At 48.1% G+C, this 14,282-nt stretch overlaps 1 protein-coding gene across 1 annotated transcript; it reads right to left on the reverse strand.

Annotated features, from left to right (window-relative positions):
* Positions 1-1,978: 1,978 nt before the first annotated feature.
* GID4 (GID complex subunit 4 homolog) lies at positions 1,979-14,077 on the reverse strand. The gene is made up of 6 exons (XM_073361819.2): positions 13,762-14,077; positions 9,772-9,831; positions 8,664-8,771; positions 7,634-7,735; positions 6,747-6,877; positions 1,979-4,779 (listed from the first exon to the last, which is right to left on the reverse strand). Exons 1-6 carry the CDS (start codon positions 13,951-13,953, stop codon positions 4,716-4,718), a joined length of 657 nt encoding a protein of 218 aa, XP_073217920.1. The 5' UTR covers positions 13,954-14,077; the 3' UTR covers positions 1,979-4,715.
* Positions 14,078-14,282: the final 205 nt, after the last annotated feature.

The following is a 14,282-nucleotide window of genomic DNA, read 5'->3' on the forward strand; positions in this document are numbered from 1 at the left end:
TCTCCCTACAGAGGAGCCCCGGGGCTGGCCCTGCTCCTGCAGCACCCAGCCCTGGCTGGCCCCAGCAATCCCCTCCCGCACCATGGTTCCTGGGGGGGGAAGGGGCAGCAGCCTCACCCTGTCCTTAGCTGCCCCCAGGCCCCTTGCCCGTGCGCTGCAGCCCTCCACCGGGGGAAGGAAGAGCCCTAGCTCGGGGGGCTGTGTAAGGAGCTTGTGTGTTGCAACCCACACAAGGGGTTGGACTAGATGACCTTCTGGGGTCCCTTCCAACCCTGATATTCTATGATTCTAACCCCCGCCCCCCCGCACTGTAACAGGAGGAGGCCTGTGCTCAACCCCCACTTCAGAGCCTGCACAGGCCCCCAGGAGAAGGGGGGCAGACAAACGAGGCAGGACTCATTTAACTTCCACAGCTCCTCCTGCAACCGCTCAGCCACCAGCGACACTCCTGCGACAGACAGCGCCCAGGGAAAAGGCTGCAGCAGCATTTCAGATTGCCTTGCACGAGTCGTATCCCCCCACCCTTGCTAAACCAGAAGTTTCCCCCAGTCTTCTCAAGCAGAAAGCTCAGGCTTCTGCAGTGGTTTGTCCTTTTAATGTGCAAGCCGCTTTCCTTAGATGTATCGTTCCGTTTTCCATGCCCTTAGCTACAAGGGCTCTGCGATTCTGTCCACAGATTATTTTGAGACGAGAAAGGGCCACTTTGGTTAATGATATAAAGCAGTGGTGATTTTTCATCTGTACAGTAGATAAAAGAACGGAAGGGGCATTTAAATAATTAGCACTTAAGCAGATACATCAAGGTCCCTCCACAAAACTCTTCTTACCCTAGTCTAGCAAAGAGGAACATGCTTTTTAAACAGATTAAGGCTGATGATTACAAGAGGAAAAAAAGTTGATTTCTATATTATCTATTGGGGGAATGCCACAAAATGGTAACAAATCCTACCTCCTTTCCTAATACACCAAGGTCAAAATATATACTCATGCCATAATTACCACATTGAGCCTTTAGAGCCTGTAGCAAAAGTACAGATTGAGCATGCCAGGAAAGTTGGTTACAGATATAACTACTTTGATTGTTGCTTACAATATTAAGCCTATTTAGATTTAGACTTGCCAAACATTAACCCCTATGTGTACAAGAGTAGCCCATTGTCAGATGTGTCCTTCAAACAACATAGCTGTACTCCAATATGATGAGGCTATATAAGAACTAACCTGATTATGAATGTGTTAAAATTAAGTATTTTTTAACTGCTAAGGGTTTAGATAGCATCCCATTAACACTTGGATTCAGTCACAAAGCTCTGAAACCTTAAACAGGATGCCATGGTGGGGGAAAACCAACATTTGTAGAAAAGTGACCATGGGCTTCAAGAAGATAATTTGTTAGCACAACTCCCCACAACCACTAAAGAAACAGCAAATGCAAACAGATTGATATTGTTATACTAGTCAGCAAACATGACTCCATTCCTAAGACACACACACACAAAAAACCCATCCAGGCTTTCCAGGAAAGGGAAAAAAAAATTTAAGCCAGAACAGCAAGACATGTAAACTAACCACAGAGCTGATTTTCCTGAAGTGACCATGTTCATGAAGTGACCATGTCAGGTTTGATGTGTGGTGCTGTAAGAGCTGTGTTGTCAGTATTGTACCTTTAAGGCCTGGACCACGGTGTGTGGGAGGGGTCAGCTGCTACTCTGAAACCAAGAAAGGAGGGGGCTTAGGTGCTCTGTCTAAAAAAGCTAACAAATCAGAAAGAGTTTTTCAGAGAACTTTCTCACTATAATTTGATGGTTAGCTTATTTTCTGCTTGCCATTCTATTCCAATTAAAGCCAGGGTAATTCACTTAAGACAATCAGTAGCTTATTGGATTCTCCAGCCATAAAGCTTGATCAGCAAGATGCAACTTGCTGTTCCTATAAAACAAGAATTGCTTTGATTTACAAACACACACACAAGCGCTCCTTAAAATACATTTCTTTTTAATTTGGACGTTGATAGCTCTGCAAAATACTTCTCCCAGTCCCTTTTCCACAATTAATCATAAATATACTCACTCTGCACCCACATTAGGTTTTTTGTAAAACTTTCACAAGACTCGAAGATCCACCCTCCGACTTACTCTCCCCAAGAAGTCTCACCTTGTTAGTTTTCTTTCACCACAATGCAACATAATTAAGAGCATTTCCTCTTAGCTTAAACAGTTTCAGAAGAAAAAAAACCCAAGCAAATCAAGGCTTTAGAGAATAAAAGCTTCTCCTTTCCTGAATGTAAGACAATCCTTTAACATTTTTCCATTCCTTTGCAACTTTTGGATTTCAGCTGAAATATGCTTTATGTGAGGGGGAAAGGAGCCCCTTCCATCCCAAATCCCTCTCAAAAACATCAAGTCTCAGTGGTTTAGGAAACACATTAGGAGAGCTTCCTGATTATTAGATGACTCCAGGGACCTCCTGCAACCTGGTTTCTGCATGTGGCCACCACAATGTTTAGAAAGTTAAAGCCTAACCATAATTGCCACAAAAATGTCATAGTGAGGGGTCGGGTATCAGTGACAATATTGCACACCGCTCCAGAGGCACAGAAACAACTAACGGATTAAAAGTATTTGCAAATTTAATTTTTGTTAAAAAGGGTCTAAGGAGGCATTAGCGCAGATGGGCCTGATCAGTTTTAGTTTGGAAAACTGAGAAAAATGTTCCATTCATATTTTGTGGCCAGAACCACCACCTCTGAAATAGGACAAACCCATCCCAGTGCACAGGAGTAAGCCAGCAGCCCTTGTACTGCCAAGGTGCCTTATTCAAGTCATTGTGTCATCAGAATAGCAGACCTAGACAAGACACCTCTCACCCACCCTGTCCTCTGGCTGTTATCGGAGATCATTTCAGCATTTGTCTTCTAGCCATCTTTTAACTCCATCATTGCTATCAATCAAAACCTACAAGAAGTTCCCTCATCCTTCACCTTTTTTTAATACACCAGGTGGTTTCCCATCTAACCTTTAAGATGGAAACCGACTCCTTGCCTGTTTAGGCAACTTTTCCCAAATTTGTCTTCAAGATGGGGTACAGCTAGGATAAACAGGGCCACAGGACAAAACTTTGAATACTATGTCACCGAGCAGGCTAAACCGGTTCATTTTCTTAAGCAAAATAAACCAAGTTCCCAATGTAGAATATACAAAGTGAGCCCACTGAGACCTGAATGCTTTCCCATTAAGGCTTGAACAATCAGCTCAGCCTCTGCAAAATACAATACAGATACTGTGAAAAGGAAAAGTTAGTTAAAAAAAACAGCTTAGCACTCAATAAGTGAAGGGCTTTGCTTTTTGATTGCAAGTGGCAAACATTCTTAAAAAATGATCTGCTCTCTTGGAACAAATCTCCCTTTTCTTAATAGCTCCCCCCCTCCCCATAAAACAGCCAGAAAAAAGCATGGTAAGTTGTCCCACGAAAGCCCTGCACGCATAGAGCGTCATATTAAATATACAACTGATGCCAACTTTTAAAATGTCTTTAAAAAACCCTCCCCCCACACATACACGCGTACACTTTGGCACACAAGCCGTAAGTTATTTCACTTGAACGTTTCAAAGTTGTAGGACAGCCACTGTTCTTTTTGTTGTTTTTCTCGTTTTGCCTGGTATAAAGATAGCAAGCAGTGATGTTGGTGGAGCACGAAGAGTAGGTACAAATGCTAAACAGTTCACTATCATTTCTGCAATGCTGCTAAACACTTGTACCAGGATGATTTTTCCAAAGCTGCTGGTTAATTACATACATATATATAAAAACTAATGTAGACATTCACTGTTTTCAATGTGAAAACAGTAAAATGTAATTCTGAATAATTGTGCATTTGCCATAGGGTCCTTGGGAAGAGGAACCATAAAAATATTTTTTTTATTAAAAGTCTTTTTTATTTTTTTACCCTTAAGTAAAGAGCAAATATACACTTAGTAAGCAGAGCTCAGATCCACTTCTACTGAGGGCCTGGAAGTCTTTACGTTTAATCTATTCCCCGTGGCATATTGAGACAAAGGAACAGCTTGCAGCTCAGAAGTGGCTAGCGTTCCTGAGAGATCTACAGCTCCGGCTAACCTCATTAGCCAGTACGAGCTGGAGATTCATTAGGTCTTCAAGACTTGTCTGTCTCAGCCAAATGCTTCTGTAGAGGACTCTCCAGATCAGCAGTTCTCTCCGCTAGGCAAAGCCTCGCAAATGCATCGACACGCCCAGGCTCTGGAAGCGGCAGCGCTGTCAGAGCGACAAATGTGAACGGCCACCGTTCTTTGTATTTCAACCCATACTAGGACGTAACACGAAACCAAAAGTGCTGAGCTTATGTTTTCTTATTACTCAGAGGAAAAGGTCTTGATTCCAGCTAGGACCAAACTTCCAGAAGGGGGTCAGGAGGAATTTCAGTGATAAAGAAACTAGCTGTGCAAAAAGAAAGTGCATTTAAAGGTAGCTTTAAAACCAGATTAAAGATCAAATTGCCACTTGGCAGGAGGGAGACTCCAGCTCCTGCAGCCATGCTCCTTGGATCAGATGGGCTGACATTCATGCTTTCTTTCACAAGTCCGTTGGGCAGAAGAGAAGTGCGTGTCCCCCCCACTCCGACAGGGACACATCTCTTGTGGCAGATCACGCTCTCTCCTGCCCGTGTTGTTTTCACTTGGTATCATTCTGTCCACCTGTCATCGGAACTCATAAATGGGTGCACTGTGCTCAGGGACATGAGTTAGATTCAGAGACTGATACCTGAGAGGAAGGAAAAACAGGGAAGATAATGATAAGAGACAATGAGCCATTTCCCCTTCCAACCGTTCCCTGAGCCCGGCATCCGTTCAGCTGGTTACACGTTTTAAGGATCTGACCATTCGACTTCAGAATGGAAGCAAGCTCTAAAATGTGCCTCTTCGATTGAATTCTGATTTTCAGCCCCATCACTGTGGATTGTCTACAGCTGGTTGTATTTTGCTGCAATTCACAAAACGCTTTTAAATTAACGTTGACGCATTCATTACATCCGGAGAGAAAAAGCTGCACCCGCATCAAGGGCTCTCAAACTCTTAGACTGTTCCATTCATCGCTGTGCACACTTCCCCACCCATTTGAAATCACTTAACAGCTCTGGCCGTTGCTTACTTTCCTAATATTGCTAAAAATATAGGGCTAATAGTCTTTTCAAGCTATCTAGCAAAGGAGAGGCAGCGCCTTAGGACTTGCCTGCTCACCATGGGTCCTTGGCAGAGGCTCTGCAGACTGGGAAGCACCGACCTGAATGAAACCTGACTGAAGGTTGTAACAGCAGAACTGTTAGTTACAGGAACACTCTTCACTCTCTTTTCAAAAGGACCTCCTCCACAGATGCCTGCTTTGCAGTTGGTCCCACCCAGGGCAGATGCAGAGTGTTGAGTGCATGGAAGCTCAAGTTAGAGGAGACTAGCAGAACAAGAATTATAGGAGAGGCCAATCCTGCAGCGGTGATACTGTACTACTGTTCCCCACTCAGCCCTCCCCCCCCCCACCCAAACCTCTTTTACCCTAGCATGGGAGCAAGTATGTGAGAGGCTTGTGACTTGCTAATGCCGAGGACACAATCTTACCAAGCCCACAGGCAGCCTCCGCCCCACTGCTCAGGAGAGCACCTTACTCTGCCCCTTGCTAGATGCATGGTGGACCAAGGCCGCAGCAGTGCAGCACAGCCGTGGCCAGCAGTTTGGCTCCGGAAAGAATCCCTTGCACGGTGGTTCCTCTATTCCGTCCTCATGAGCTACAGATTTCTCGATAGTAAAGATGGAGGGGGGCTAGCTGTTCAGGAAGCCCGCACCTGCTGTATGTGTGGAATTACTGAAGGGGTCAAGTTAGCAGCTACTCACCACCAGGCTTGACATCAGTTATTGGGATGGTGTTACCAAGATGGGGGTATTAATGTAGGGACAGCTCTACAGCCAGTAAGAAAACCCTATTCACAGTATCTAACTGTGCCCCCAAAGCCTCAGCATTGAGCAAGAGCCAAGTCCAGGAAGCAGCCATGAGCCCATGACTTTGACCTGCTCGTGAGCCCTGCAACCAAGTGACTGACACTGGGCGTCAGCACACCATGCTAACAGGGCAAGTGGGGAAGGGAAAACATTCAAAAAGTCAGTCCTGAAGAGGTTAAAAGTGAATCGCCAGCATCACAGAGACAGTATTTTAATCTCAAGATGCCGAGTGTTCTTCGCTATACTATCATGTGTAATACAAGTCATGGCTTCCTCTCAACAGCCAGCAGCTGAAGAATGAGTCACTCGTGTAGCATACAGTAAGTATGATGCCAGACAAGCAGAAGGAGGGAAAGAAAAGCTTTTGACATGTAGCAATAGCACTTAGCAGCAATTCACCAGCAGCTGCCGGATCTCTCCGCTTCAGATCTTTTGACCTTGATTTTACCGTGCTCCATGGCTAGTGACAGGTGTGTGAACGGGCAGAGCTGTCAGACAGAGCGACAAGCATGACACCACTTTTGGTGCGGGCACCTACAGCTGACCTAACCACACACCATATAGAAACTCTCTCTCCATGCCAGCCTGAGTTTCAGATGCCAGGGGCTGTGAGTAGGACTGGTGGAACATTGTTCTTTCATAGCACAGTAAGGTCCTACCTCCAATCCCAGGGCTGTGAAGTGATAGCCCGGACACCACTAGCATCCTTCAGCCTGAAGAAGGGAAGGAAGCTCCGCTTACCATTCTGAACTCCTGTGGTAGTAATAACCCTCTATAGATGCTGCAGACTTCTGGAAGCTGATGTAATAAAACCCAGCAAAAGAAGCTCCGCTGATGTCTTTGATCGTGTGATCTGGGACTAGGAACTGCTCCTGCACAAAAGATAACAAGGGTTTGTATTTAAAATGGGTTTGAACCTTTGCCTCCCAGAAGTCCTGGGGTGCACATCTGCACTTGTTATAAGTCAGAGGGGTCGAGCTCTGGAAATCAATAGAGAAAGATGTCAAGTGAGTATTTTGTAACTGTGAACTCATGTTAGTCATACCAGCATGGACCAAAGGGACTATTCAGCAGGTATATAGTGACCATTGTACCCTTTCAGAAGATCTCCATTACGACAGTCTTAAAGGGACATTGTCCATTTGCAACCCAATGTTTTTAAAGAGCACATTAGAAGTCATTTCAGCTTTCACCTGCCAATTTGTGGTTTGACAATCACATTTTCCTGTTTTTAAAGACAGTGGTTTTCTCCCCCTGTAACAGCATGAAAGACCCACATAAATGGGAAGGAACAGATTTAGTTACCCAGTGGAAACAACGAAATTGGCTATACAGTGCGTCAAAAAACACACAGCCCAAAAAGTCTCTCTTATTCCTTCCAGCTACCTACATGTGCTGAGTGGTGCAGAATAACTCGACAGAAGTGCCATTTTAAAGATGTTTATGTCTCTCTCAAGCAAGGATGGACAAATCCTTAGTGCTGCTACAAACACCCCCTTCCCAGAAGCTCATTCTGTATGCAGTGCCCATGCATTTCATGTTCTAAGTGTTGGCAGTTTCATACCAGCTGGCGGGGGCGGCGAGAGAGAGAGAGAGAGGAGGAAACACATCCACAGGAAGTTTTTTACCTTCCACCTCATGAAGACATAGTCCCCGTTCTTCAAATCCTCGTAATCAAAATCATCCGAGTTAAATGTTTTTGCATATTGGTAAAAGGCCTGGAATTTCCCCTGAAAGCACAGGAAAAACAAAAATCAATTCCTAGAGCACAGCTGGCTTTCAGTTAGCAGAGTTTATGAAGGGAAGAACGTGTTAGCAGGTAAGAGTCTCTGGGAACTGCACCCTGCAATGTCAGGAATAGGAATTGATGATCCAGTAGGATTTTTTGTTTTGTCTCCAGGTTTGGCAACTGCAGTGAAGATGGTAAGGGATTGCTGCTGTGACTTGCCAGCAGAGGGCCCAGTAGAAGTGGTGGCTTTTGATATGGGTGCCTGCCCTGGATCAAGGCAAGCTGGCTAGTTAGTCTGGCTTGAATCTATCACACAATAAGGCCTTACTCCAGGTGTGGTCCCATCAGCCCAGAAGATCATATCATTCGTTCTCAGGAACAGATCAGAGATTTTGGCTGGCAGCACTTGTAAAGTCTGCAAAGAAATCCTCTAGCCAAGCCACGGAAGGTCAGAACTGACATTCCTGATCTATGGGCTTGTCTACGTGGGTGATTCTTGCACGAACATAGCAGCACAGATGTCACTGCACTGCTGGAAATCACTAGTGCTGCACTTGGGTAAAGAGCGACTTTTGCCAGAGGAGCTTCCCCTAGTTTCAAACCAGCTGAGTCATGCTGGTGCCAGTCACTTTTTTCACCAGTTCAGTGTGTCCACACCAGGGCTTTGCACTGGTGCAGCAACATCAGTGAAGCTACATCAGTAGGGGTGAAAAAAAGCAAAGGAAAGAATCCCTACAGGAGAAAGCAACCAGGAGAAAAGCCAAAAGAGAACTTTCCAGGCTGTCTTTGTATATCAAGAACAAAGATACATCACAACAAAGCCTTAACTGTTTCTTCTTTAAAAAAAACCCTCCGCATATCCCCTTTAAACAGGTAATGTGTTTGGGGTGGTTTTAGATCTCTAGTTGGTTGCCAATATGTTTAATTACCCAGTGTTTACGATCGACGTCTTCATCTGCATCCCATTTCCGCGTTAAGAAGGGGTGCTTTTTACTGATTATTTCCCCTTCAAAGAAAGTGGTAAGGGTCGGGTATTCCTAGGAGGAGGGTAAAAAAGATTAAAGATTAAGGAATTTTGCCAACAAAAAAACAAAAACCCGGGCCCTATACAGGAGAGGACACACTCAGATACTGGCAAGCATTTCAGCAAAGAATGACACATCAGCACCAAACCCCCTAAAGTGGTCGGAGAGTTCGGTCTGATGTCCCCCCTCTCTCTGCTTTGCATCTTATTTTATCCCGCTCCATACACTTCTAACGGGGTGCCCCTTCCCATCTCTCTTCCATAGCTCATTTCTTCCCTTCATCTCTCCTACACTGGTCCCCTTGCCCACAATCTGTCTGCTGACTCCCCACACCTTTAATTTGCTCCTTGAGAAGGGATCAGAGGCTATGGTGAAATTAAAGAAAAAGGTGACAGATCAGCCAAAGACATACAGAAGAATTAGGCTGGATGGGCTTCCCCTGCTCGCGTACATTGAAACTATGGTCTATTTTAGAGTTTCACTGCGTGGAAATGCTTAGTAAGCTCTACAACAGTGGTGAGCCAACGTGTATCATCAGCTGAAATAAGGAGCCTGTGTCAGGAAAAGCTTGTGAGGAAAGGAATGCAGGGGTAGAACGAAACCGGACAATCTGTATGTAAAACCAGTCATCTTGCTGAATGCCTGAGAGGTCAGCTGTTAATACAGGCAGGTCCTACATGAAAGGTGTGGAAAGAAGAACTTCAGGAAGATCTGGCTTGTCTGGAGGTTTGGGGCAACAAAGATACATGCACAGCCAATTAACTGGTGATGGAAAACTCAGGGCCGCTTCAGCTCAGCCCTTACAGCGCTGCTATCAAGTTAAAACAATTTTTAATTAAGTTGCTACAAAACCATTGATATTTGGTTTACACTGTGTAAAAAAAAACAAAGGAAAGGGATGAAGGTACCCAACGGTCCTCTTAATTATGGGCTCAACCTCTCAGACCTTCATACCTTTAGCCAGAAATAGGAGAATGGAGTATAGAAAAGGAGTTTAGTAACAAGTGCTCACCTCTGTAAGGCCTTTAATCTTCAAGTATCCACAAAGATAGGAGTTTTCCATATCCACATGCTAGGATGGAGAGCACAAAATCTGTAAGTGTGTGTATCCAGGGACAAGATACCCAAGTTGGCCCAATGCCAGAGCATTTTGAGCATTGGGCCTTAAAGTCTCAGCTCTGTTAAGGATGGTACAGAACTGCATTGCCCAGGTTTGTTCATAAGTCATTTGTGCTGATCACACAGTGGTATCTGGACTCAGGAGAGAATCATTTAGAGGTATCCACTTTACCTTTTCTGAAAGCGGGCTGGGGAATGTCTCATGTGCTTTCAGCTAATTAATAATATGTTCTACTTGTATAGCACCTTCCACCCAAGGACCTCAAAATGTTTTATGAAGATGGGTAAGCATCCCCGTTTTACAGAAGGGGAAGTTGAGTTGGAAGTTAAGTGATTTGCCCAAAATCACAACACATCAACAGAGCCAGATCTTCTGATTTGTCTGTCACCTGTTCTAACCACACGCTACCAGCAATCTAGACATCTGCGAGTGACAAAAACAGAGGGAACATCCTCAAATAATCAGATCTTTCTCTCTCTCCACCTGAAACTCTAGTTTCATCCTTGGCTTTGAGGACAAAACTGTTTGTGAATCTGTCTCCCACCACTTCCATAACATGACCTACCCCAATGAGTTCTCTCTACTTATCTGGCACTAAGGCCTAGTCCCTTCTAAACAACTCCATCACTGCTGCACACAAGAGCCTTCTCTGGAACATTTGCCATCTGGAAAAGTCTGCGTGTATCTCTCTTTAAACTGTATCTAACACATACCTGTCTCCCAATGCCTTTGTTTCTCCCCCGCCCTTTTCTTGGGCTTCTGACTGAATGTTCCATTTACTCGCCATGCAGTGTCTGAACACTGGGATACTTCCATTTCTAGAAACTTCTGCTCAGAAACCCACCAATCATCAGATCAGCTCTCAAAGCCAAACAAAGAGTTTGACAAACCCAGTCATCAAAGGTAAAGATGCATCTTTCCCATCTGTAGCAAATTAAGCGCAATCTTTCACTGCGCTTATGCAGAATAATTGTAGTTAACGCTGCCTTTCAGATGACATGCAAAACATCAGCGTTTAAGCTAAAAGACTGGGTAGTCTTTGGGGGAAGAAGAGCTGTAACGAACCTGATCACCCATAGGAGGACTCCATTGATGCTAGCTGTTCCAGGTACTCTTGTGCTGTTGACAAATGTAGCACTGTACGTGAAGATTGACAGTATGGTTTAAATGCTACTCATGTCTGCTGACCTTAGGACTTTGACATTGTTCCACAACACTAACCAATGCGTCAGGCTTCATCATAGCTCTTGTTATATAAGCCTCCAGATCTTTTGCAATCCAGCTGGAAACAGAGCTGAAACATGCAGGATGTTTTATAGCAAGAGCGTATCAGATATCTGGCTTGCCACTTACACACGACCCTACATCTCGCCAGCTCTGTCCAAAGTGATCATGCCAGTGCCTACAACTAAAAATAAAGCACAGAGAAACAATCACTCTAAATAGGAATGGGAGGGCTGCAGAGACAAGTGCTCAGTTAAAGAGATCCCTGCAGCACAGCTGGGCCCAACAGCTGCTCTTGCTTCATTCTGTTCCAGTACTGATTGCTTGGATTTGCTCTAATGCCTGGTCTACACTTACAATTGATCAACCTAGCTACCTCACTGAGAGCTGTGAAGGAATCATCCCTGAGCACCGTAGTTAAGCTGACCGAGTTCCCAGTGTAGAAGGAGCTAGGCTGACAGAAGAATTCTTCTGTCAGCTTAGGATATGCCTATACTTAAACCACTACAGTGGTATGCTGCACTGTTTCACTGTAGACACTCACTACATCGATGGGAGGTTCAATCCACCTCCCTGAGTGGCAGTAGCTAGGTCAATGGAAGCATACTTCCATTGATCTAGCACTGGGGGTTTGGTCAGCTTAACTATATCTCAGGTGTGTGGATTTTTCATACCCCTAAGCAACACAGCTGGGTCGACCTAACGTTTACTATAGACCTGGCCTCAGCTACCGCTGCCTGCAGAGGGGGATTAACTACAGCACAGAAAACACCTGTCGGTCGCAGTAGGAAGGGCCAACCCTATAGCACAAAGGCACAGCTGCAGCGCTGGAGCTGTGCTGTTGAAGTGTCAGTAGACACGGCTGTTGTTCCCTTGTCAGCAGGAGATCCAAATGCTTCAGAGCCAGGAACTAGACATGCACGGATTGTGAATCTCAGGGCTGGAGAGCTGAAGTCCCAGTGTGAGCCTCTCAGGGACAAACCACCTGTGGTGGCTGGAAAACCCGATGTCTGGGGCATCTTACGCCCAGATGACTAGTATGGAGTAGTTTCCTCCCCAGCCCTCCTCATGCAGGCTGGCCTGCCATGCAACTACCCACTCAGCCTATTACCCACCCACTCAGCCAGTCCCAGCTGCTTGCTTCTTCCTCGACTGAAGCTGAGGGAAGAGCCTCCAGACTAGCAAAGGGTTTTGTTCATTTACTACGTTCTACCCCCACTGCTCCATGAAGGATGAGGGGGAGACATCATTTGCTGAGCAGATTTGCTCTAGCTCATGCCGGGGCAATCTGGGGTGGGGGCCTGGTGGGTCCCAAGAGAGGTCTCACCTGCCTCGCCCAACTCAGAGGCTGTTCTTGTCTGTATTACAGCTGCCCTTGTGTTGCAGGCCTGGATTGGGGGAGCCACCTGCATCACCTCCACCTCACAGGTGCTGCTGGCCCCAGGTACATTTAGAGCCATGAAGACCTTCCTAGGGTGGGAAGGGTCCCTAACCTCCCCTGGACATCCACCTCACAGGCACTGCCGATGCTATTTGGCCTGGGGTCCCCTCCTGATCCCTGTGAATGAAGTGTCCTACAGGCAGGGAGCTTCATGCGGAGGTCTCAGGAGGCAGTAGGTCCGGATCTGAGGAAAGGGATGCCCTGGGAGGGGGGAGTCGCATGGGTGCATGAGTGTGTGTGTTTTGGGGACAATGTAGATCCCAGTCTCTGCTAGAGAAGGTATGTGAGAGAAGGGGGTCCCTGTGGAGATCTCAGGGAGCAGGGGTCCCCATCTAAGAGAGGGACATGCTTTAAGAGCAAATATTGCATATATAAATGTTGGATCCTGATCTTGTGAAATGAGGGGATTAGGGAAAGAGGTGCCCATGGTGTCTTTGGGGGAGGGCTCTCAGGGGGCAGTGGGTGCCTGGGCTCAGGGGGGCTAAGGTGCATGGGGGTCCACACTCTGGGGGACAGGCATCATTCTAGGCCCTGGTGGGGCAGGGGTGCTCAAGAGGATCCCCAAGAGGTGCTCTAGGAGAACAGGAAGGATCTCAGGAGAAAGGACTCTAAGAGGCAAGACAGAGTACTGGGGCGGATCCCGGGGGGGCAGGCGCTCAGGAAGGTATATGAGAAGCACTCTAGGGTGAAGTGAGGGGCCCCAAAAGGGAGGATGATCCCAGGGGGCGCTCTCAGGGAGAGGAGCAGCGGGTGCTCTAGGGGGGACCCCTGTGGGGAGGACCTCAAGGGGTGCTATGGGGGGTTCCAGAGAGGGGGCACGGTAGGAGGACGCAGGGAGGAACCCAGGAGGGGGCAGGGATGCTCTAGGAGGTCCCCAGAGAAGGGGTGTTCTGGGGTGTCCCCAAGGGGAGGAGCCAGGAAGGGAGGCAAGGGGCACTCTGGGGATATCCGGGGAAGACCCCAGGAGGAAGTGCGGGGGGCACTCTAGGGGGGTCCCAGGAAGGGAGCAGAGGGTGCTCTAGGGGGACCCCCTGGGGAGGACCTGGGCGGGGGGAGGACCCCGGGAGGGGCTGCAGGGGGCGCTCTGGGGGGGGTGCCCCAGGGAGGGGGGACCTCTGTGGGGCCCCGGTGAGGCGGCGCGCTAGGGGGAGCCGGGGGAGGACCCAGGGAGCGGGCGCTAGGGGGAGCCCGGGGGGGGGGGGTCCCCGGGGGCTCACCTGCATCACCACCTCCACCTCGTAGGCGTTGCCCTTGCTGCGCTGCTGGCCGCGGAACTTGGCCCCGCTGTAGAGCAGGGAGGTGGCGACCCCGGGCTGCGCCGTGTTGATGGGGGGCGGCGGCACCAGGCTGGCGGCGGCCCCGCGGCCCCGGGCTCCCCCCGGGCAGCAGCACTCGCTCCGCACCGGCATCTCGGGGGGGTCCCCGGGCGCCAGCGTGACTCGGGCTGCGGGGAGCCGGCCCGGCCGCCTGACCGACCCGGGAACTCGCCGGCTGCCCCCGCCGCCCGCCTCAGGGCCTCCCAGCGGCGCCTCCGCGCACTCTGATTGGCCCAGCGGGCTCGGCGGGGGGCGGGGCGCCGTGCCCATTGGTCTAGTGGCGTCACGTGGGGGCGGCTGCAATGCCCCCTGGGTCTCGTAGTTTCCTGTAGGTCCGGGTGACGGTGCAGGCGGAGGGACAAAATAGCGATTATGATGCTGATTGGACGTGGGTGAGCAAGATGGCGGCGCCCAGAGGCAGG

The sequence above is a fragment of the Lepidochelys kempii genome, chromosome 10, assembly GCF_965140285.1.
Source record: "Lepidochelys kempii isolate rLepKem1 chromosome 10, rLepKem1.hap1, whole genome shotgun sequence".
NCBI classification, from domain to species: Eukaryota; Metazoa; Chordata; order Testudines; family Cheloniidae; genus Lepidochelys; species Lepidochelys kempii.

Coding starts and splice junctions, on each gene's coding strand:
- GID4 (XM_073361819.2), bottom strand. CDS start 13,953: ATGCCGGTGCGGAGCGAGTGCTGCTGCCCGGGGGGAGCCCGGGGCCGC. Junction 7,736..8,663: donor ACGTCGATCGTAAACACTGG/GTAATTAAACAT, acceptor CTGTGCTTTCAG/GGGAAATTCCAGGCCTTTTA. Junction 4,780..6,746: donor TACCACAGGAGTTCAGAATG/GTAAGCGGAGCT, acceptor CCTTCCTCTCAG/GTATCAGTCTCTGAATCTAA.